This window comes from Phocoena phocoena, chromosome 18, assembly GCF_963924675.1.
Source record: "Phocoena phocoena chromosome 18, mPhoPho1.1, whole genome shotgun sequence".
NCBI classification, from domain to species: Eukaryota; Metazoa; Chordata; class Mammalia; order Artiodactyla; family Phocoenidae; genus Phocoena; species Phocoena phocoena.
In genome coordinates, this window is record NC_089236.1 from 12,552,705 (window position 1) to 12,576,524 (window position 23,820).

A 23,820-nucleotide genomic window follows, 5' to 3' on the forward strand; every position below is an offset into this window, starting at 1 on the left:
TTTTTTTACAGTGGTAGATAATGAGGCAACATGACTTTCAGCTTCACAGTTTCTTTCTTTTCCCATCACAGTTTAATTTGTTTAAAATGTACCGTTCATATCAGCACAATAGTCCAGCTATAGGCATTTCAACTTCAGAAATAAAGTTTATGTGACTTATCGTACATAACTGATTTTAAAAGCTTGATTTTTTTTTTTTTTTTTTTGGCCAGTAGCACTAACAGTGAGGTTATTTCAATTTTATGGGTTTGGTAGCTTTGTTTTGTCCTAAAGTGTTATTTGCTCTAGTGCTGCTAGTACCTGATTTTTGCTACGTAAACAGTTTTAATATTTTTCCAGATTGGCCACACAACATGCCTTACATGACATGGTGGACTAAAGCGGCCTTTATTCTACCAACACCCTTCAAATACTGTTCCTACAGTTGCCTCTCATTTGTTCTCTCCCACAAAAGAAGCTGCTGCTTATTAGAGCGTAGGCACAAAACACCTGCTTTTCTAATTGCACTGTACTGGCATCAGGTTAACTAGAAAGCACAAAACAAATGGTGATACAAAATGTGAATAGTATATATTATATGTATTTACACATGTACTTAGAAACTTCAGTTAGTTGCAAATCTGAAATGATATAAGCCACTGCCTGCAATAGCATCTATCCTATAGAAATGTGGATGAAGACAAGACTGTTAAGACACTGAAGAAATCGGGTTGTGTGGAGAGCCCATTTGAGTCAGAACTTTGTCCAACCACTGCAGTGGTCCATGAAGGTGAATCTCAATCCAGCAGGGCGTGCTTGTGACATCCTGGCGATGATACTCGGCTCCCCAACCCTGAAAAGCAAAAACGGAGCGGAGTGATTGTGCCAGACTTTACAGGCCGCCTTCAGAGGCCCCAGCAGGCCCGGTGGACACAGCCCACCCAACCAGGGGCAGCTCCTGGGACCTGAGAGCGTGAACTCTACGTTCCTGCAAGTACAGGACGACTTTTGCATCAACCAGATACCCTGAGTCCCCATCCATGGCTTCCTCCTGGGTTCACAACTAAATTCATGGACCTAGAGAGGGCCTGGGTTCTAGCCATGCCGGAGACCCTGGCAAATCACTTCCTCTTCCACAGGGAAAGGAGCTTGAACTCATGTTCACCCCCTAATGCTGAAGACCCATGTTGTGTACAAGATGGTTGCTCACTACAGACCAATGACTGGATCTGAACGTTGTAAAGCGAGGGCTGAGGGTGCTCTTGGTTATTCAGGATTGATGAACAAAGCTTGTTTCTGCTCTCCCCCCGCTGGCTCACTTCTGGCAATTTGCCATTTGTGACCATCCATAGGAGAGACAGTAAAAATAGAGATAATAAGTTTAGTCAACATCCATCACCTCACATGGTTGCAATTTTTTCTTGTGATGAGAACTTGTACATTTCTTTTACACCGATCACCTGTAATTATATTTGCTAGGGATTTATGTTTTTAAAAGTCCCTGCAATATAATAACAGTTTATTTTCTGTGAATTGTGTAGTTTTATGAATTTAAAGGTTGCATATCTGAGAAATACATCTTGCTGATCTTAAGAAAATAAGATTTCTGTGCAAGCTTATGTTACAGTGAAATAATTACGTCTGAGATATTGGCATTTCATCCTAATCTGAAAAACACAGGCCTAGACAAAAGTAACTGCAAGTCAAATGGTTGTTTGTTAATGGCAATTTTACGCCCTCTGCTGGCTCTGAAGCATCAGAACGTTTGAAAAGATTTTCAGGTATTTAATTGCCTGACTGTGTGAAAATACTTTTAAAGCTTAACAGTAAATTTGAATAAAACTGCTTTGTCACCATGAAAGAAATGGATTCAAGAAGTCAGTTTTTCAACTGGAAACTCTATTCTTATTTTTTAAATAATTACTAAAATTATATATACAATAAAGACATAATGGACTTCCCTAGTGGTGCAGTGGTTAAGAATCCTCCTGCCAATGCAGGGAACACCACGGGTTCGAGCCCTGGTCTGAAAAGATCCCACATGCTGCAGAGCAACTAAGCCCATACACCACAACTACTGAGCCTGCGCTCTAGAGCTCGCAAGCCCCAACTACTGAGCCCGCGTGCCACAACTACTGAAACCCGCGCGCCTAGAGCCCGTGCTCTGCAACAAGAGAAGCCACCGCAATGAGAAGCCCGCGCAACACAACGAAGAGTAGCCCTGCTCGCCGCAACTAGAGAAAGCCTGCGTGCAGCAACAAAGACCCAACACAGCCAAAAATAAATAAATAAATATTTTTTAAAAAGTATAGAAAAACAGGACACATTTTTCAAGATAATTTTAAAGGATTAATAAATAAATTTTACTTTGAAAAAACCTGCAACAAGCCATACTGATTCCTTGGATGAATATATGACAATGGGAAAACATATACTCAGTTTGATAAACAAGCTCAGATTTGGAAAAATTAGAATTATCTGCAAGTGCTTTGCGAGGGATGAAATAGCAGATGATGAAAGTGAGGTCTTTAGCTTCAACGTGCAAATCCAGTTTTTTTCCTTCCTGCTAAGTAACTTTTCCTCCGTTCTCCAACCTTCACATCAATTTTAATAAGATCTAATTTGATAAATTCAACAAATATTCATAAACAGAACATCTACTGCTGTCTCAGAATTAATCACAAGCCCCATAATGTTTCTATTCCAATTTGTTTATACCTTTATAAACAGCACTTAATTCATACTATCTTGTATTAGAGTCAGTTCTGTCTGTTTTGTAGCTTATTTATAAATATGACTGCTCCATTTGCCCGTATGTTGTAAGAGTAAGGAGAGTGTCTTATTTGATTCAGGTAAATTCACCAACATTTACTGAGTGACCATAGGTGGTCAGCAGTTTGAGGGATGGAAGAATCTCTGTAGCATTAAGTTCTATACAATTATCATTGTCACTTTATCTTATGTGTTAAAAAAAATCAGATAACTATCTTAACTTGGTTTTCCTCCAAAGTAATATGCTTAAGAATTTTCTTAAAATTGCTAAACAAGAGATTTCATACTCGTGGAGGAGCTCTTCCAAAAAACAACTGACATATGTACACTACCAAATGTAAAATAGATAGCTAGTAGGAAGCAGCCGCATAGCACAGCGAGATCGGCTCCGTGCTGTGTGACCATCTGGAGGGGTGGGATAGGGAGGGTGGGAGGGAGACTCAAGAGGGAGGGGATATGGGGATATGTATACGTATAGCTGATTCACTTTGTTGTACAGCAGAAACTAACACACCGTTGTAAGGCAATTATACTCCAATAAAGATGTTAAAAAAAAAAAGATAGCATAGCTACCTTGTTTGATCAGTTGTTAGTTAGGGGAGCAGGGATTTGATTTGAAATCTGTTTGCTTACAGAGCTCATGCTTTTCCCAGTTAAGCTCCTGATCAGGCAAGTTGTACATTGTTTAGTAAAATTTGGACTCTGTAGTTTCCCTACTCTTGCCATTACCTGTAGGTAGAATTTTGACTTCTAGGATATTGTTCGTTTTACTTTTACTGTAAAATTTATAATAAAAATTTAAATTAAATTTGTATTTACTTTAAAAAAAAACAAAAAAAAACAATTAAAGAGAGTGCCCCCCTCTGCCCCCCGGCAAACTGCTGTCTACTTACCCTGGCTGTCTAACTGCCACATCAACCAAAGAGTGCTTTTGCTTTTATTTTTCATCTTACAATTGGGAAGCAAGCACTCCTTACCTTGACAAAACTCATCCGGATGGTGCACATCTTAGTCAACTCATAAACGACTTCAAATCCGTGATGGACAGACTGGGCAAGCAGCTGAGCGAACAGCTGGTTGTTGAAGATCTTGAGGCTGCAGCCGCTGGGGATCTTGCAGACGGTGGCCGGGTGAAAGCCGTGCTGATAGTTGCAGTTCCGGCTCTGCACAAAGATGCTGCTGTCACTCACGCACTCGGCATAGACCTCTCCCCCCACGTAGTACAGATGCACGCCTACGAGGCAAAAACAGTCTTCCAACACCAGCACCGACTTTCGCTTGGATTTATCACCCTTCCCTTCTCATCCACCTCTGTAACCTCAAGAGATGTGACTATCAACTGTGAGGTTAATTGTAATATCACCAATCATTGATTAGTACCACATGTGCCCCAAAGGCTGACTTGCTTTAATTATCATCTATATTTTTTTCATGAGTCCATTTAAAAGTGGACTGCAACCCAGGTTTACGATTAGCACCAAGAGCACAGAAGTAGGCTCTTGTGTCCTACTCCCATCACTTGCTCAATCTCACGCTGTTCCTTCTAAAAGGAAGATCTCATAATATTAGATGCGAAATAAATACATACATAATTCAGAACACATCAAAAAAAAAAAGAACTGGACACAGTGCCATGGTAATACTTAGGTGCATACACTAAACCTACTTCAGAGGGAACAATAAATGAAGTTTAAATTTTATTTCACCAACAATTATAAATCCATTTCTCTTAATTAATACCTCAAAGACACCCATTTCATTTTAAAGCTTATCACCTACAGTCATAGGTCACAGAAACAATGCCTCTTTTTACCTACAAACAGTGAACTTTGTGCCACGTTTTCAGATAAAATATAAAAACACAATCAAAATGTAGTTTATGCTACTTTATCTCACATTCTAAGAGCTGAAAGGCAAAGCATCCTGAGAAGGCTGCTGCTCAAAGTAAATTTCAGTTGTTGCTTTCCCTCCAAATGTCGGTTTAAGATTCCACGTAAATTTATAACAAGGGACTGGGGTTAGATGAGATGAAGATGTTCTAGTCTAGTGAGTATTAAAGACTAGAACAATTGTTCCCCAACCTTTTAGCAGAAACAAAATGGTCCAGCACAAAGTGTCAACATGATTGTAAATACAATCACTGTGCAGTGGCAAGGGGTTTGTAGAAATGATCCTGAATGTACTTACAGAGATAGATTTTGGATCTTTTAAAAATAAAAATAAAACATTTAAAAGTAATAGAATTGACCTCCAGGGGTTCTCAGACCCTGGTGTGCGTAACTCTGCATTTAGGAAACATTTCGGACACAGCCACAGCAATGGAGGCACTTCTGCATTATACTTCCCGCCAGCTTTATGGCTTCCTTTTCCCATCTCCTTTCCCTTAATACAGTTTTAGAGAAGAGTGGTTTTCAGTATTATGTATCCCAACCATAGACTCCAACACAGTCTGAAGAAATGGACCCAGGGTCACAATGATAAAGCACAGCTCTTGATATTCAGGCCAAGGCTCCCCTCTCAGCACCTAGATCAGAGCAGCTCCCCTCCTCTGCTCAGCCTTCCTCTCCCTTTTCTTCCTCATCTCCATCATTCTTTCCCCTGAACGGCCCGGGGTCTGACGCCTCGTGGCCCTGGCCGTGAGGAGAAGGCAGAAGGACTGTCTTAATTAGCTGGGACATAGTTACTTGGCTGCAGCGACATGTTGGAGGTTAGGCAGGGGCAAAGCCAAGCGACTTCCTTTAAAAACTCCCAGGGGGAAGGCCTGCCTCTGGGGTAGCTGTGAGTTTTTTCCAAGTGAGAGCGGGCAGGTGGTAAACGAGCCAGAACATGAGGCTGCTAAGTGTTTAGTATGTCTTTGAACTGAATGACCTTCAAATATACAATCCCCCCAGAACCTAATAAGGAGAACAGATGTTTGTCATCTGACTCTGGTGTTTATTTAGGGGAGGATTTTCAGTCCTGTTAAAGTCTTATCCGCAGCCACAGACATGCTGGCAGAGCATGGAAAGCAGAGAAGAGACCGAACAAGGAGGCAGTAGTTTAGCATCCTGAGCGAGAAGAGGGGGCAGAGCCGACGGGATGCACCTGCAGAAGCCCAAGACCGGCCTCAGTACGGGGACCGGGGGGAATTCAACCCCACTGCGAAGGAGGCTGGATTTGGGCTAGAGACAGCAGTATCGAAGGAGTCAAGTAAGCAAGGGATTTTATTTGCATCCATTTGACAGGCCAGAAGAGTGGCTTCAAACCACATGTGTGAGATGCTAGATCGCCATAGAGAACAGTGAGCAGTAAGGGTAAACGCCCAAAGAAGGCGCTACCTGAGGTGAGAGAGAAGCCAGGCTACGGGGTCCTCGGGCAAGTTGCACCCACACCTCGGACGACCTCTCTTCCGGGGCTGCATCTTTCTTCCTCTGAGTTTTCCATCTGTGTGTGCCTGCACCCACCCTGTAGGAGATTAGGGAGTCTGGAGTCCGGGTGGTGGTTAATTAGGACTCTGTGGGCTTGATTTGGATCTACTGAGTCAGACTGCAGGTCGGTCCCTTCTGGCATCTTCTGCAGCCTTGAGTGACAGAGATGATGGAGGGGAAGCGGGGAAGGACAGCGGCTCAGTTAGGCTTGTGAGTGGGTTCCAATGCTGTGGAACCCACTAACAGTCAGAGGGGGACATCCCAAAGTGGAAGGAATATGCATGGATCCCCTCCAGAGTGGGAGTGGGGGTGGGGAAAGGATATCCCTGCAGAAAGTAGATCTCATCACCCCACAGCCCAGCTCAGAGAACCCTGATGCCTCTCCACTCTGCTTGGAAAACACCCTGAACTTATGAGCACAAACTCAACACCTTCCCTGGAGTTTGTAATTGATATTCCCCTTGGCTTTGCTGCCCTCTCTTTTGCACAACTATTTTATTTTATTTTTTTCCCATTAAAAAATGCACTATTTATTGAAATACAAGTGAATTATCCAACTAGTCGCTGTGAAGAAGTGTAATCATACTGACTTAGAAACTCTATGAAATGCAGGGTGACATTCTTTTGAGTCCAGGCCATCTAAGGTAAGATCAAGATTTCAGAGAAACCCAAAGGCAAAGGGCCTCACCGGTCTTTACTCCCCATCAAAGACGCGCAACTATTTTAAAATCTGGCTGACTGTCAGGACCCTCTGGAGCTTGAGGAAAGTGCATATTTCTGAGGGTGATTAATGATGATACTCTCAGAAATTCCTTATGTAGTTAGACATATACTTAAATATATGGGAGAAAGGATACGACGTCTGAGATTTGCTTCAAAATACTCTTGTAAAAATACTGTGATGAGACAGGGGAAAAGGATGGTACAGAATGTGACTCATTATTGAAGCTGGAGATGGTCATATGAAAATTTGTTACATGACTCTACTTTTGTGTAAGCTTGAAATTTTCCAAAATAAAAAAAATTTTTTAATGTATGATCAAAAAATAATGTAAAAGTAAAAATTTCCAGATCTACACCGGGGCTTTGGTCCAGAGGATGGAGGTAGGCCCGCCCAGGACAGTGCCTGCAGCTGTGCACTGCACAAACCCAGGGTGTGCCTCAGTCTTCCAAGATTTGTACAGTTATTAGAAGACTCCTCCAGCAGATGGCAGTAACTTCTCTTGAGAAATGGGTTCCTTCCAATTCACACAAAGCCACTTCTGGGCTGGTAGCAGAATCAGTTCCCTAAAGCTGTACTTGAAGACTTTTAGGTCTCTCTGGACAATATGATGAACAAGCAGCTTTGGTCCCAACTGACCTACACTGAATGCCCACTGTGCCTCACACACTCGGCGACTCTGCCGGGGTGGGAGAACCGTGATGCTTTCTCTCTCACCACTAACTACTTCAGTGACCCCAGCATGCCTGGACATGCCCGGTCCCACCCCATCTTCACAGGAGCAACAAAACCCACTAGAGGAAATTTATAAAATACAGAGAAGCAAAGAATAAAGATGGGCCACAAATCCACAGCCCAGAAATATTCAAAGCTAATATTTGTCATATACCTTTCAGTCTTTTATGTGCACATTTTAAACAAAATTAGGATCATCCTCTACAGGATCTTTTATAACCTTTTTTTCACATTTTAAAATAGTGTGGGGCTTCCCTGGTGGCGCAGTGGTTGAGAGTCCGCCTGCCGATGCAGGGGACACGGGTTCGTGCCCTGGTCCAGGAGGATCCCACATGCCGCAGAGCGGCTGGGCCTGTGAGCCATGGCCGCTGAGCCTGTGCGTCAGGAGCCTGTGCTCCACAACGGGAGAGGCCACAGTGGTGAGAGGCCCGCGTACCGCAAAACAAACAAACAAAAAAAAATAGTGTGAACATTTTCTCATGAAGTACTCTTCAATGCCCTGTGTAATAACTGCAACAGTATGACATTCTGTGTTAAAATTTTTTAGGATTTGCTTTTTCAGGGATGAGAAACCTTATACACATTCAAAGGCAGAATGGAAAGGACATTTTGAGACTGGGAAACTAAATCCATTGGGAAAGAAGCAATCCAAAAATCACCCTGAGGACTTCCCTGGTGGCACAGTGGTTAAGAATCCACCTGCCAATGCAGGGAACACGGGTTCGAGCCCTGGTCTGGGAAGATCCCACATGCCGCGGAGCAACTAAGCCCGTGCGCCACAACTACTGAGCCTGCGCTCTAGAGCCCGCGAGCCACAACTACAGAAGCCTGCGCGCTCAGAGCCCATGCTTGGCAAGAAAGAGAAGCCACCACAATGAGAAGCCCGCGCACCACAACGAAGAGTAGCCCCCGCTCGCTGCAACTAGAGAAAGCCCGCGCACAGCAAGGAAGACCCAATGCAGCCAAATATAAATAAATTTATTTTTTAAAAAAATCACCCTGAGGTGCAGACCCCCCTTCTAAGGAACTGACAAACCAAACCCTTGCCTCAGGATAATTCCTTTCATAAAACATGGAAGCATTACTAGGATTCTACAGAACAAGCTGAGATGTGCAAGAAAATAAAGATTCATTAAAAGGTGAAAAACTAATTCCAAAAGCAATTCAGTGATTTGGAATCTATGATAATTATGTTCGGGGAAGGTCTTGGTTTGCCTCAGTAAGTTTAATCCCTGGGGCTAATGCCTCAGGAATTATAATCACCCACTCCTTCTCCCATGAGAGGAAGAACAGCCAGCAGCCAGGACACACACAGCACGTCTGCAGCTGCAAAGGAGAAACCTCCCTGTCCTGCTCCAAGTGTCCTTTCACATCAAGACCCCGGCACAGGCTCATTACCAAGGTCAACAGCTCTGACTTCAGTTACAGCACAAATCGTAGGTGCTCAGAAATGACAGTGCTATTGATTAGGATTATATTAAGTTGTGCATTTCTAAGAAACGTAATCCAACCTCAATGACCTTGAGAGCAGCACACATATGTCCATGCAGTCCATTCAAAACTGCGGTTTTCCTCATTATTTGGAAATCGGGGCCATCTTAAAAGCCACTCTAAAAAAGCAGGCACGTTTTATACTCCAGTGATCCAAATTGGCTATTCCATCACTTCCAAAACATCAAAAAATAACCTTTGCTTTATTTTGCGCACAGATAGGTATGATATGTCAGCAGTTCTTCATCTTTTTTTCTGTAAAGATCCTTATAATCCTCCGATGAAGCTCTGTGTAACTCAGTGAGGTACTCCTTTTCTAGAATATTCTTGTGGGGAAAACACAAAATCTTCTCTGATTTACATTTTTAAAGTAAATCATTGTAAAATTTCATCACTTTAGTACTATGAGGGCCTTATTTCAAGATCTCAGAGGTGATTCTGACATATCATGCCTGCAGCATATGATAAGTATTTTCATTCCCTATCGAAAGATTCAACTCCTCAAGTGCTGAACTAAGAGGGGTGCCGAGATGAAAAAGCAGCAGGGTCCCTCCCCTCCAGAAGGGAGCGACTGGACCTTACAGCCAGCCATGGGTGCAAACCCACATCACTCGTGGGACCATGGGTACGCCACTGAATTCTCTGGCCTTCCATTGCCTCATCCATAAAATGGGACTAAGAAATCCTAACTTGTAGGGTGACAATAAAAATAATATGAGTAAGAGTCTGCCAGGGTGCCTCACACACATTAGGGAAAATCAGTGGGGGCAGCTATCAGTCATTTGAAAGGGTTCAAGTGGTCTTCAAGGAAGAATATGGACAGACTTCATGTAGAATGCACTCTTCCAGGTTCTTCGAAGTCCTGCCTCTGACACTGAAGCAGCAGACCCCCACCCCCACCCCGCTATTCTAGTGCTAACTAACCTACGGCTATTTAAAGCACTTGGCTAGAGAGGTCAAAGAAATAGATTTGTTACTGTTGTAAGGACACAAATGAAGGCATGGTACCAAGCCTGCTGCCTCACAGTGCATTGCATTAGACGGAAAGCAGGATGAAAGAGCACGGGTGAGTCAGCATAAACCATCACCGCCACAGAAAACAACTCAAAGTACATACACTGCTGACCGGTGGTGGCATGAACTTTCTTTAGAGGACCAGCCATCTTCCCTAACTTAAGTGGCAAGGAACACAAACCGGAAGTGACCTCAAAGCAAGTGATACTACTGAGGGGAGAAATGGCCCATAATTAACCATAATAAAAAGAGTTTTTTTTTGTAGATACCTTCCACCTTTGCCCCCCCCCCCCCCCCCCCCCCCCGCCGCCTATAGTCTCATCTCGATGTAACAGCCAGGGGATCCTTCTGAAGTGAAAACTCAGATCTATAAACTCCAACTTAACTCCATCTTCCTATGTCACACAGGCAAAGTTAAAGCACTCTCCATGGCTTCTAGGCCCTGAGACCCGGTCCTGTCCCCTCTTCTATGACTTCCTCACTCCCTTGCTCACTGTTCCACTCACTCTGACATCCGTGCTTTTCCTCACTATGCCAGGCAGGCTTCAGGGCCTTTGTACCTGCTGTTTCCCTTTGCTTGGAAAGCTTTCCCCGCTGCTACCGACACTGTCGATTCCCTCTTTAGCTCTCTGCTCAAATGTCACCTCCTTAGGAAGCCTGCCCTGGCTACCCTCCCCATTCCCTTCCCCTCCTTTGTTTTTCTCTGTACAATTATCATTTGACGTGTGTGTGTGTGTGTGCACGTGCGTGTATTATTTGTTTGTCTTTCCTTAGTTGTAGGTAATCCACAAAGCCAGGGATTTTTGTTTTGTCTTGTTTGTTTCCCACTGCTGTATCCCTAGTAGCAGAACCGTCTGGCTAAGATTAAATGCTCAGTAAATATTTGCGAGATGAATGCATAGCTGTGTGGTCTGACTGTCTCTAGCAACTAGCTCCACAGAACACGTTAACTTATTCACTAACCTCATGGTGCATTTGGCTGCAAACTTACTCAGGCTGGTGCTCCAGGAAGCCATACAGCTCAGAACCAGATAATCCATGGGGGCCCCTGATAGAGAGTCCCCTGACCTCACAGAAACCAGTAGCTCTTGCTTTGAAATATTCCATGCCATGCTTTATGGCATGGCTTGTAGCCCCTTAAAAAAATTATCTTTGCACCTTAGGACAATTCCAAAGCAGCTTTCTAAGAAAATTGTGCCTTTGCCTTGGGGACCATGTTGAGGGTGGAGTACCCTTCCATCCAGGTGAGCATTTCCTAGGCTTGCTGGTTTTTGTAACAGGTCACCAGTCCTGGCTCTTGCTCCTATTTTTTTTTTTTAACCCTATGGATTATCTCTCAGTTACTAACATGACACCAACCTTCCACATCTGTCCATCCACATCAGCAGCACCTTGAACAAACTACTTGCAGAAAGTTTCCCAGAAGGTATTTAACAGTCCTTGCATATTTTAATTCTATTTTTAGATCAAGTGGCATAAGTAGAAGTCCAATATGCAGACCAATCTGTAAAGCAAACAACTCTACAACATTACGTTTCAATGTTCTACCTTTAGATTTCACCTGAAGATTCTTATAAAAATCATTTAAAAGTAAAACCATACCTGAGATATTTATGATTTCAGTCAAAATATTACTTCCTTTGAGAATGACTATGTTTCCTCCTTTGGGATAAAAGTTACATTGCAGATTAAGTTTCCTTTTTCCGACCTCCAGAGGAAAAGTTTAATCACAATCACAATGGTTACAATTACAATGGTAACTCTTGGAGATGACATACCTGTATTCTTCTCTCCCACTCACCCCCAGCTCCTGATTTTCTATTTTTCATTTATCATTTCACTGTAAAGGTTTCTTGTAAGCCACCTCAAAGCTACTATGGAAAGATACAGGATAAAATAAACAGAAAGTAACTTTTGCCATTAAGAGTCAACATCAGTGAAGGAACTCAGCCTGTCTCTAGTCAATGGTCTGTAGGTTTACAACAGGAGACATTTAGGACGTATGTTAGGAAGAATACAGGAAGCATCATAAGTGAAATAATGACTCTCCCCTGGAAATTTGAAATAAAAGGCTCGTGGCTACTTCCCAAGGTGGTATAAGTGCTAGATGGGGAGAGAAAAGATCAAATGACTCTGAAGGTTCTTTACACCTGTGATTCCAGAGTAGAATACTGGACAACCAGGCACCATTCAGACACTGCCAACTATTCGAATAGAAAAGAACTTAAAATCCTCAACGAGGCCTCATGCTCAGCTGGGATTGATCATGCCAATGAGACAGGCTCCAAAAGCATCACAGCCAGACCCCAGTGAGGCCTGTGCTTATTCGGCTGTTGTAACAAAGCCTGGACACAAGAGAACCCCAATCACCTACCAAAGGCTTCCTGACATTAATAACTCAACGATTTTTTAAACTGCCTGGCTTCTCAGTCTCTAAAGGTAACTTCACCTGATATAAATAATCATCCAGCCAGAACTCCTCTTCTTCAGAAGTTATCCTATTTAGCATTTCAGGCAATTCAAAAATAATTCATAATACTTCTCTTCAATAATATCATCCTGGGACTTCCCTGGTGGTCCAGTGGTAAAGAATCTGCCTTCCAATGCAGGGGATGCAGGTTCGATCCCTGGTCGGGGAACTAAGATCCCACATGCCGTGGGGCAACTAAGCCTGCGTGCCACAACTACAGAGCCCACGTGCCCTGGAGCCTGCATGCCACAATTAGAAAAAACCCGCATGCCACCGCTAGCGAGAAGCCAGCACGCCGCAACTAAGACCCGGCGCAGCCAAATAAATAAATGAATAAAAATAATAATTTCATCCTGTTCTCATATTTATCATCTTGTTCGTCCTCCTAATACCCACCCTACACCACCCCCCAGAAGATGCTGTGCCGACCTCAGAGGTACAGACACTAAGGTTACAAGACCTCCCATGCTTTTCCCAACAATATCCCCAGAATGGTCTCCCAGATCCCAGCCCTGGGATCGTCCCACTAGGTCATGCAGCCAATCCATGGCTTGTTTCTATTTCCACGTTTTAGCTCAGATGAATATAGGAAGGAACTACATATTTGCTTTTACCCTTTCCTATGTGTCTTCTGGTATTTTCTATCGTTGAGTTTCTGTTTACATTAGAAAGAAGTCCGAGACAGAATCTGTTCCTGTTATTTGAAGGGTCTGTGAATCCATCAATAAGCACACTTCGGGAGGAAGCCTGGAACGTCTCCCCAACACGGTTGTTCAGTTCATAGTAGGCGACTGAGCACCAGTGCTGCGGCTCCTCGTAGCAAACCGGCCGAAAATCTGAAAGAAAACGGACCAGACAGGACATCACTACCGCCACGCTCGTGCCTCCCAGCTCACGACTCCACCAGGAAACTGCGGTTACCGCTGTTCACCAGAAAGCCGGCTGCAAGACCCAGGAGGCTGCTGTGTGATCTTTACAAACCTGCCTCTTCCACGGAAGCTGCTGGCAGGTAGCTCATCTGGTCCATGTACCTGTGCACAGGGGCCACCGTCCTTGTGATTCTCCCATGGATGGAGGCTTTGTAAACATGTTTACTAGAATTGAGGGGCCAGGCAACAGCGATATGAGTGGATCCATGTAAACTTCATCCCCCCGAAAGGAAACACAGCTAAAAGGAAGCTGCCAGGTCACCTCATCTTTACAGACGACAGCATCTTACTGTTGCAGTGCCAAACTGAATCCCCGTGGCAAAGAGTATCCTTTTCTAATGATCTAAAGCTGAAAAAAATTTGTTCGAATATGTAAAAATCAAACCTAAAACACTGCATAGGATTTTATTTAAGAAAGAAAAAACAATGTCCACATAGACTCACATTCTCCTTTGTGTACATATGGGATAATTATGGCATAAAAATATTTTAAAGGGAGAGGTCTATTTCATTAGGAAATCCATGAATGTTATGTTTTCACCCCAAATTTTTCAAAGTTAAGTTGCCACTAACCCAAATTTGGTGGGTTTTTTTCTTCGCCCCTCACACTCTTTCTCTGCCTTTCTATTGATTATAGTATCTTTCTTTTCTTTGAATATTCTAGTAATTCTTGTGTCTAGAGTGTGTTCCTATATGCACTAAAATATGAACTCACAAAACAGATAAATTAGGGGGTTATTATTTGATTTCCAAATGGACCTTCACTTATGAAAGAATTCCCTCTGAGATACTTTAGATAGTAAAGCGCTTTGACCCTCCCTGCTCGGCATGGTTCCTGGAACTGCAGCCACTGCATCACCTGGGAGCTTGTTAGGAATGCAGATTCTTGGAAAGCACCCCAGATCTAGGGAATCAAAATCTGCATTTATACAAGATCGCCACGTGGTCTGTATGAACATTAAAGTGGAGCAATATTTATCTAGCCTATTACAGGACACAAATAAAATTATGTAAAAGCTATATGCATATTTTGAAGAGCACTCCTCTAAGCCAAATGAAAGACATTACTATAAACTTATTATAGTAAAGAAACACAAACGGGACAAAATTACTGACTTCTTAAATACCTAATTCCATACTAAAACATCCAGAACTACAGACTCGTAAATGTTCGGTTAAAATTTAAAATTTACTTGTTCTACTAACCAGGATAACACACAAAACATTCACTCTATGGGACTGAGGAATGCCAAAGTCAAAATGCGAAACCATGCTATCTGCCCTTGACAACACTTATGAAACAGCAGGCTGGCACGTTTTGTTTTCTTTTGCTTTTTTCTTTGTTTCCCAGAAGGGAGGTGGTAATAGGAAGTACTCTTGGAAAACAGCTACATTTGGCCGTTCATCTGCCAAGTGACCTCCGTTAGGCACTGACAGTACTAAGTGACTCTCAGCTGTGGCATCTATAGGTCAGGCATTCTGGGTCCCTGGGGCTTTGGCGGCATTCTAAGGTGGGGGTGGTGTGTCAACTAAAAGAAAGCAGTAAAACAAAGGAACATCAAACTGATAGACTACACAAGGACAGCTTGAGTCAACCCTTTCTGCCGCTAAACTCCCGGCTTTGGTGGACAGTGTCACTGCTAACAGAGAGACCAGTAATGTAAGGGGGCCATTCTAATGGTGACACTGGGACAGTCCTCCAGGAGAAACTGGTTGTCCTGAGGCCCTCACTAGAGGGTTGATTCGCTGTCCCTCTGACTTATGAGTTATTATTGGGTTCAAATGACTTCATGATGGGACCTTCAAATCTAGGAGCTATTCTCCTAGCTTTTCTCTATAGTCTGTTACCTGGCTTTCAAAACAGAGAACGCTAAACATTCTTTGAAGTGAATTTAATTTTCAGTTCCTCTGGTGCCATGGATTGTACAATGGCCAAAGGGAAACTCGGACTCAACACAGTTCAAAATATGGCCCCCAAAACACAGAATGGCTGAAACCTGATTATAAGCTTGTGCCCAAGGCATGCTAAGAAGGGCTCTTCTCCCCAGATGTCAGTTTTATGATCAGATGATCATAATTAGGCAAATGGTATGCATTCAGTTGATAACATGTTATCAGAAATTAATTCAAAAACAGTAAAAACTCCTGAGGCAGAGAGAAAACTCTTTATCAAGGACCTCAGAACAAATGATTCCTTCTGTTCACATTCCTCATGTCGGTTCAAAATGGTCTTGTTATGTTAGCAGTGGAGTTCAATGGCATTAACTCCACTGCTTTTGTTGAACTAAATTGTCCATCCAAGTAGTTCTCACACTTAAGTAGGCAGTCTGCCTTTGTTGAACTGAATCGTCCATCCAAGTAGTTCTCACACTTAAGTGGGCATAAAAATCGTCAGTGGAACCTGTTAAAATGCAGATTCCTGGGCCCACCTCCCGAAATTGTGAGTCAATAGATCAGTGGCTGGATGCAGCCATTCAGGTTTTAACAGGCATTGCTGATGATTTTAATGCACATGGTCCATGGACCACACCGCAGTGATAAGGCATTTCCCTAAGAGAAAATGAACTACAACCCTGGTGCAAAAGTTATAAAGGGGACCCTTTTGTAAGTCCTTGAGTCAATCTATCTACAAAATTAAGGGGCTGAACGTAGAGTTCATATGACCCATCAGTTCCATTCCTAGGTATGTACCCAAAGGAAGTAAAAGCAGGGACTCGAACAAATACTTGAACATCAATGTTCATAGCAACATTACTCACAAGAGCCAAAGGTAGAAACAACCCAAATATCCATCAACCAATGAATGGATATTTTTAAAAAATGTGGTATATCCATACAATGGACTATTGTTCAGTTACAAAAATGGAGCAACTGATACTGCTACAATCTGGATGGACTGTGAAAAACACCGTGCTAAGTGAAATAAGTCAGACACAAAAAACCCCACAAATATTGTACGGTTCCATTTATATAAGGTACCTAGAACAGGCAAATCCACAGAGGCAGAAAGTAGATAAAAGCTTACCAGGGGCTAGAGGAAGACGTAATGGGGACCTACTGCTTAACAGGCACAGAGTTTCTGTTTGGGGTGATGAAAAGATTTTGGAAATAGATCGTGGTGATGGCTGCACAACAGTGTCAATGTACCTGATGCCACTGGATTGTACAGGGATAAATTGGAAGATTGGGATTGACATATACACACCACTATATATAAAATAGGTAACTAATAGGGACCTCCTGCATAGCACAGGGAATGCTACTCCATACTCTGTAATGGCCTACATGGGAAAAGAATCTAAAAAAAGAGTGGATATATGTACATGTATAACTGATTCACTTTGCTGTACAACTGAAACTAACACAACACTATAAATCAATTATACCCCAATAAAATTTTTTTTTAAAAAAGAAAGAAATTGATAACTGCTCCAAAATGGGTAGAGTCCTGATCTGGTTAGGGTGGGCAGGGTCCAACGGCCCGCAGGAAACTGCTGTGTGAACTACAAGTGGCAGCGCTGGATTTTACGATGGCCCCGCCTACACAACTGTGTAGGGTACTCGTATCCCGGGAGACCGCGGCTTCCACTGACCTGAGTGCTGGAAGGGGCTCTCCGGCTCGGAAGGGCTTCCCGGGGAGTGAGGGTAGCCGGCTGTGCACGGGGACTGCGGGAACGGGGGCCCGGGCGACGGAGGGAAGGCCGGGCACGGAGGCTGCTGGAAGGAGTCGGGGTAGGTGGCGTTGTGCGGCATGAGCGGCTCGCTGTGCAGGGACGCGCTGCGGAACTTGGCCAGGAGGCTCAGCTGCGGGTTGTACTCGCTGTGTCTGGGCACGAGCACGGGAGGCAGAACTGGGGGGAGGAAGGAACCAGTACGTTAGAACCTCGGCTCACCCGCCCAAAGGAGAGTGGGGGCGGGCTGCTTTTCGTCTATCCATTTTTGGGTGATAAACTCCTGTTTTTCCTTTGGGAACCACCTGTCCACCACTCTGTGTGCTCATCGTGACACTGTCCACGAAGGTCCCATCTCCTCCTCAAAAGACAGCTTGGGAATCAAGCTGAAGCAATGGTTTCTCTCCTCGCAGCCAATTAACGAAAAGTTTAGCAGAGAATCGTTCTGATGTCAGCGCTCTAAAAATTGCCTACTCATTCCCATCGCAGAAATGACCAGAGCTGCCCTATTACCTGGCCTTCTGGAGACCTGACTGTTCACTGCTTCCTTTGATTCTGCCAATAAAGCGGTTTTTTGTTTGTTTGTTTTTTTAGTGCAAAATCGCTTTCTATTGCTCACAATGAAACCCCAAGTCATGCCCAGAATATTTTTACTTCAGAAACCACAGTGAATTACTTAGATGACCAGCCTAAATTTTTAGGCTCCGTACGGCTGCTTAAGTAAAAACATTCTACTTGCCTTTAGCAGAAAGGCTTAAAGGTAACTAAAAGTTATAAAGTAAAAGATAAACAGTGAGTAGTAACAAAAGTGAATAAGTAGAAGATAAGCAGTGATAGAGAACTTATACATAAAGTCTGTTCATTTTAGTATGTTTCCTTCTGGGTTCCATACTTTAAAAAGAACAATTCGCTCCTGATTCTATACAAAAACAGGAACAGATGCAATTCTCAAGGGCAAGCATTGTCCAGGCATTCCTAGCTCCTCCTGACTTCTAAAGTGTCCCAAGGCTTGGCAGAAGGAAGCTATTCCATGAAGTATTGTTGAGGGGTGAGCTGGCACCAACATAAGTTCCAGAAAGAGAAGCAGGGAAAACAGAGGGACGAAGTGATCAAAGAAATACTAGGCAAAAATGTCTCGGAGCTAAAGAAGGATCTATGTCATCAGATTGAAAAGAGCCACAGAGTATACAGCCTAATTAATGAAAAAAGATCCAGACCTAGTCATACCATCTTGAATTTCAAACATCTAAGGACGAACTGAATATTCTAAAAGCTCCCAGAAGATCACCTCAAAGTCACGTACAAGGACATGAGAAACTGATTTATTACTTCCCATCACCGATGCTGGACAGTAGAAGGTAATGGATCAATGCTCTTCTAAGGGGGAATAATTCTTACCACCAAATCCCACAATGGAAACTAATAGAATAGCCAAAAGAATAATATAATTAATATATTAACTTATATAATAATATAATAGAAACCAAAATATAGGTTGAGAAGAGGAAGAAAGGAAAAAGATAATATAAATTAGCTAAATCTTCATCTTTTATGTTAGTCAATGAAATTAGCTAAAAGTGATAAATTTGGAAACATGTATATTATCTAGAGTTATCTTCATATTTTTTTTAGTAATAATAGAGAGAACTAGCAAAAGAACCAAGCCAGAATGATTAAAAGAGCTTGCTTCTGGAAATGGCTGAGGTAGCACTTGTTTCAAATCACACTATGGATTTGTTATCACATGCAAGTATCAATAAAAACTTTCATAGAAAGTAAATGTTTTGGAGTAAACAGACAACAATTACAATACAATAACAATAACATCCATCACGAAGTCCACCATTTACCCACTATCATACACTTACCTCTTCTTAACAAGCAATAATTTTCAGTTCTACAGGTAGAATATAAACTCCAACAGGTAGATGAAAAGTTTTAAGTGAAACCACTACAGATATGAGGGTGGTAGAGAAACAATGATTTCTTCCTCCTTCAAAAGCCAGTATTTGTATATGCCTTATGACATGATAGAACAAATACTCAACATCACCGTGCAAAAATAACCTGGATGATAAGCCATTCAATTTCCTTTTATGTAATCCATGAATATACAGGCATACAAAAATGCCTTGCCTCGTGAATACTCTGAAAGTGAGGGGCTGACATAGTAAATGACATATGACTTCTTTTCCAGTGATGCTTCTTGATCACAGTGTTAACAAAGATCAAATAAACACTCATTTTTCTTTTTTGGATGAAGAATTCAGATACTCACTGTGACTTCAGTTCTAATGTAAGATATCTACAGTGTATTCTTAACATTGATAAACAGACTCCCTCATATCTGAATGCAGAGACTTTCACTCCACCGTGGCCTGCAGGTCTGAGGCACCAAAAGAAAAGAAAGGATGCATTTTTCTTTATTGAGGCAAATATCTTGATAATGTGTTTCTATCATCTGGGTAAAACCAAAGGCAGTGAAGATTTGTAAGGAAAACTGATGGTATCATCCTGGTTGTAATTCAGCCTGACAAGCTCAGTTTACCTTAGGTTTGCACTGATCATATTTGTAAATACTTTCACTCAAAACACAGCTGTCTTAGCCCCTTAGGGCTGCTATAGCAGGTATACCATAGATTGGGAAGCTTATAAACAACAGAAATTTATTTCTCACAGTTCCAGAGGCTGGGCAGTCCAAGATAGGGGTACAGCCTGGTCAGGTTCTGGGGAGAGCCCTCTTCTGGGTTGCAGGCTGGCTTCTTCTCACTGTGTCCTCACATGGTAGGAAGGGAATGGGGTCTCTCTGGGGCCTCTTTTATAAGGACACTAATCCCACTCATGGGGGTCTAGCCTCATGACCTAGTCATCTAAAGGCCCTGCCTCTTAATACTATCACCTTGGGCATGAGGTTCTCAACATATGAATTTTGGGGGGACACAGACATTCAATCTATAGTAATAGCTATTTCTAATTACTCAATTCTATTTCTGCATCACAACTGCTGCTTGCAAATATGACCTAGTGAGCTGACAGACACTGGTCTCAATGTGATGCCACCTTTTAAATACCACACTATCTAAGCATTACCCTGGGGGCAGATAATGGAAGGAGTTACTGCTTATGAGGAACTGCAGAGCAAAGCTGAGAAAAGCTTTTGTATCTTTTTCAAAAGTCATGTGGTTCTGATAGAGTGTGGGCATTTTACACGGAGGAGAAATTATACTCCTGAAATAACCTCCAGTTGCATGAAGAAAAATCATTATGAGCCATGAAAACATTTTTGCACGGCTTCTACCAGACGCAAGCCACACAAAGTGAGGTCTGAGGACTGGTGAGATTTTACCAGCTGCTGGGTACCAGTCCGTGGAAATACAAGTACTGAAACTGAGAGTCTGTGTTTAGAAACTTTAACGGCCACTTGACAGAGTAATTTTATATCTGTTGAAATGAATAGTAAAAAATATTGAGCTTGTACTTTCTAAGTCTTTCAAAAGTTTCATCTGCCTAGTAATTCATTTGTATTGCAAAAATACTGATATTTGAGGGATTGGAAATTTTTTAAAAAACTGGTCCTTCACTACAGATAGTTTGAAAAGCACTAAAATTGATTATTTAAGTGGTTGTGTGAGTGTAAAGAAAATCAGAATTCAGCCTTCAAGGTTCCTAAAACAGGTGGTCAAAAGATGAGAGATTTCAAAGGCAAAACTTCAGCTTTATGATAATCAGGGACCCAGCAAACTTGGTGCACATTATCATCTTCATTGTTCTCCAAATACTGACTTTAAGCACAGCCAGAAAGGTAGATGCAAAATATGCCTTTTTCTATTAAAAGATCAAAGTTAGGAATTAAAAAAAAAAAGGTATAGCTTAAACATTACCTTAAAATCAATACAATCTTTGCCCATCTTTCATTTTGGAAACTCAAACCTAAAACATGATGATATGAAATCTACCTGCCATATGTAAAAACATTCACACTATCATTCCTGAAAGAACCTCACATAATATGAAAACATGAAATAATCCTTTAAAATTAGGGTTTCAAGCGTTCAAAAGGAAAGCCAGATACATTTTACAAGATACTTCTTACAAGACACATTTTATAACTACATTACTCAGGAAGAGAAAAATGATTGCTTGATAAATATTTTTCATGGGATGTATTCTGAATGCTTAATATAATTCAAATCTTAGAAACAAAAGAGAAATCAAGTCATTTCTGTCATAAACTCATTGACGACATTTTTTTTAAAGTAGGCAAAGATAGCTCAGAGAGAAGCAGGAAAGAAGAGGACAAAGCAAAGACCTACACGATCCAGGGGAAAGCACACCACATTCACCAGGAATGTGGGCCTTTCTCATCACAGTCTCACCCTGTATCCGGGGTGATGGGACCCTGAGAAGCATCCACGTTCAGGCAGGTGACTTCCTTGACAACAGTTTAACAGCATGATAGTGGGATTTGGGAGCCTGAAAGGTCACCTCACTAAGACTGCTATAGGCTGGGCATGACTTAGCCAGGACGGCTGCAAGGTTAACTGAGCCTGGGAGGGGGCCAGGAGGCAGGCTGGACTCCCACCACCACCTGCCTTCCTACCTAGAACTGCCTCGTAATGGACATGGGCCAGTTCCCAGGGTGCACGTGCCAGCCCTTTGGTCTCCTGGAATGGGGCAGATGGCCAGTCAGGGAGAGGAAGCTCCCACAAAAACTGCATCCATCAAGCCATAGGAACACTCCATCCAAAGAGAAACGTAGTCAAATTGTTACAGCCAGTGTGAAGGAATGAAGAGCAACACCAGACTTCTCCAAAAGGGGGTGTGTGTGTGTGTGTGTGTGTGTGTGTGTGTGTGTGTGTGTGTGTGAAATATAGATACACACACACACACACGTGTGTGTGAAGAGTTTTAGGAACAACACCTTCCTATATTTAAAGCCATATTTAAGAACAGCCACCAATCTCCCCTAACCGCCACTATGTTCAGTCTTGGAAGGGTTTCCAGCAACTCTTTCACTGGCTGTTTTCAGACCCAGGCAGGAGATATGTCCACTTACTTGAGCTTTGGGGAAAGTGCAGCCCGTTTAGCTCAGCACAGCTGAGTGCAGGAAAGGGGGATGGGGAGGAGGATGTTTATTTTCTTCCAGTTGATCATGTCGAGGCCATATTAAGAGCTTTCAAGAACTGGATGATGACTGCAAAATGCATCAAAATAAAACTGCATTTTTCAAAATCACACAAAGCTTACACGTATACTGAAATGAAAATATCTTCTGTCTAGATTGTTCTGACTACAAAATTTGGATCAGTTCCTGCAAATCGAACCTCCCTCTCTTCTCTCCCTCTCTCGCGGGAAGGGGGGGTCCTTCTCCTGCCAGTGCCCCATGTAGTCCACCAACTGAGACACACCCTCTTACCTCTTACAATGAACCATGAAGGAAACCCACCTGGCGTCTCCACACGGCGGTAGTGGTAGGGGTTAATGCACACCTCTTTCTGCTTGGAGCCAAATGGGAACTCACAGCACTCCAGTGGCTTCAATTCATGGTGAGACTGGAGATCGGGCCAACGCCACACTCGGCAGTAAATGACGTGGGGCAAACCCTTGCGGTGGGACACCTGCAGCCGCCCGTCCAGGGAGCGGGGAATCGTCACACACTTGCTGGGTTGCCCTGGGCAGCTGAGCGCCCTCTCCAGCTCATCCATGGCTCCTTTCTTCTTCTTTAACTTCTTCACTAATGAGTCCACCGCCTTTTCCGCCCATTTTTCCTCTTCATCTCCTTGCTTCCAGCCGAGCAGTCTCTTCACTGCTGGGCTGGTGAAGGAGAAGAGGGAGCTGATGGGGGTGCTGGAGTGCATAAGAGAGGGACCACAGGTGTCCAGTGCAAAGAGGAGCTGGACCCAAGGCCCTTCACTGCCTGCAGGGCCCGAATGAAGTGAGGAAGGACGCCTCCCGGGATGTCATAGGTACCAACTCTCCAGGGACATCATAGGTCTTCCCTTTCTTCCGGAAGTAACTGTGACCAATGCGGGCTGGAAAGGGGGTTGACTTTCTCCTAAGCCCTGGGATGGACTGGCCAACTCTGAAAAACACAAAATAAGACTTCAGTGAACTTAATCAGGATAATTTTCAGAAAAGGTTAAAGGTTGGATGTAAGAGGGAAAATATTCTTCAAATGTTCTAGACTTGAAAACTCTCAGTCACCTTTGACTCTTCCCTCTCCTTTATTCCCTATATCCAAGTCTTGGTAATTCTGCCTTCGAAGTGTCTTTCAGATTTTGAAGCTTTCTCTCCATTTCCGCATATCTGAGCCCTGCCCCGCCTCACCACCCACCTTGATCGCTGCAACACCTCTGAAGGAGCTCCTCTCTTCCAATTCTAATCCATGTACTACCAAATACAATGTTTCACATGCCATTCTCCTACTTGAGGAATTACAGTGGCTCCATGGTCTCCCAAGTACAAATGTCTCTGCTTGGGTTTCTAGGGTCTTTTCCCAACATGCTTGTGCCTCTTCTTTTCGAATTTATAGTTTGCACAAGTGATCCATCTTCACTGTACAAAAGATATAAAAGTGAAAAATAAAAAATTAGGACCACTGATCATCTCACCACTCATATATTCTTCCAAA

General features: G+C 42.9%; 1 protein-coding gene across 2 annotated transcripts; it reads right to left on the reverse strand.

Annotated features, from left to right (window-relative positions):
* Positions 1-338: 338 nt before the first annotated feature.
* On the reverse strand, positions 339-23,274 carry SMAD9 (SMAD family member 9). Of its 2 annotated transcripts, XM_065895805.1 has the most exons (5): positions 22,636-23,271; positions 17,112-17,369; positions 13,204-13,425; positions 3,729-3,985; positions 339-832 (listed from the first exon to the last, which is right to left on the reverse strand). In XM_065895805.1, the coding sequence occupies exons 1-5, from the start codon at positions 23,045-23,047 to the stop codon at positions 689-691; spliced, it is 1,293 nt and encodes a 430-aa protein (XP_065751877.1). In that variant the 5' UTR covers positions 23,048-23,271; the 3' UTR covers positions 339-688. The 2 variants fall into 2 exon arrangements, with proteins under 2 accessions (XP_065751877.1, XP_065751878.1); XM_065895806.1 differs by lacking the exon at positions 17,112-17,369 and having other exon boundaries at positions 22,636-23,274.
* Between the last annotated feature and the right edge of the window lie 546 nt (positions 23,275-23,820).

Coding starts and splice junctions, on each gene's coding strand:
- SMAD9 (XM_065895805.1), bottom strand. CDS start 23,047: ATGCACTCCAGCACCCCCATCAGCTCCCTCTTCTCCTTCACCAGCCCA. Junction 17,370..22,635: donor CCGCCGTGTGGAGACGCCAG/GTGGGTTTCCTT, acceptor TCCTCCCCCCAG/TTCTGCCTCCCGTGCTCGTG. Junction 13,426..17,111: donor GAGCCCCTTCCAGCACTCAG/GTCAGTGGAAGC, acceptor GTTTTCTTTCAG/ATTTTCGGCCGGTTTGCTAC.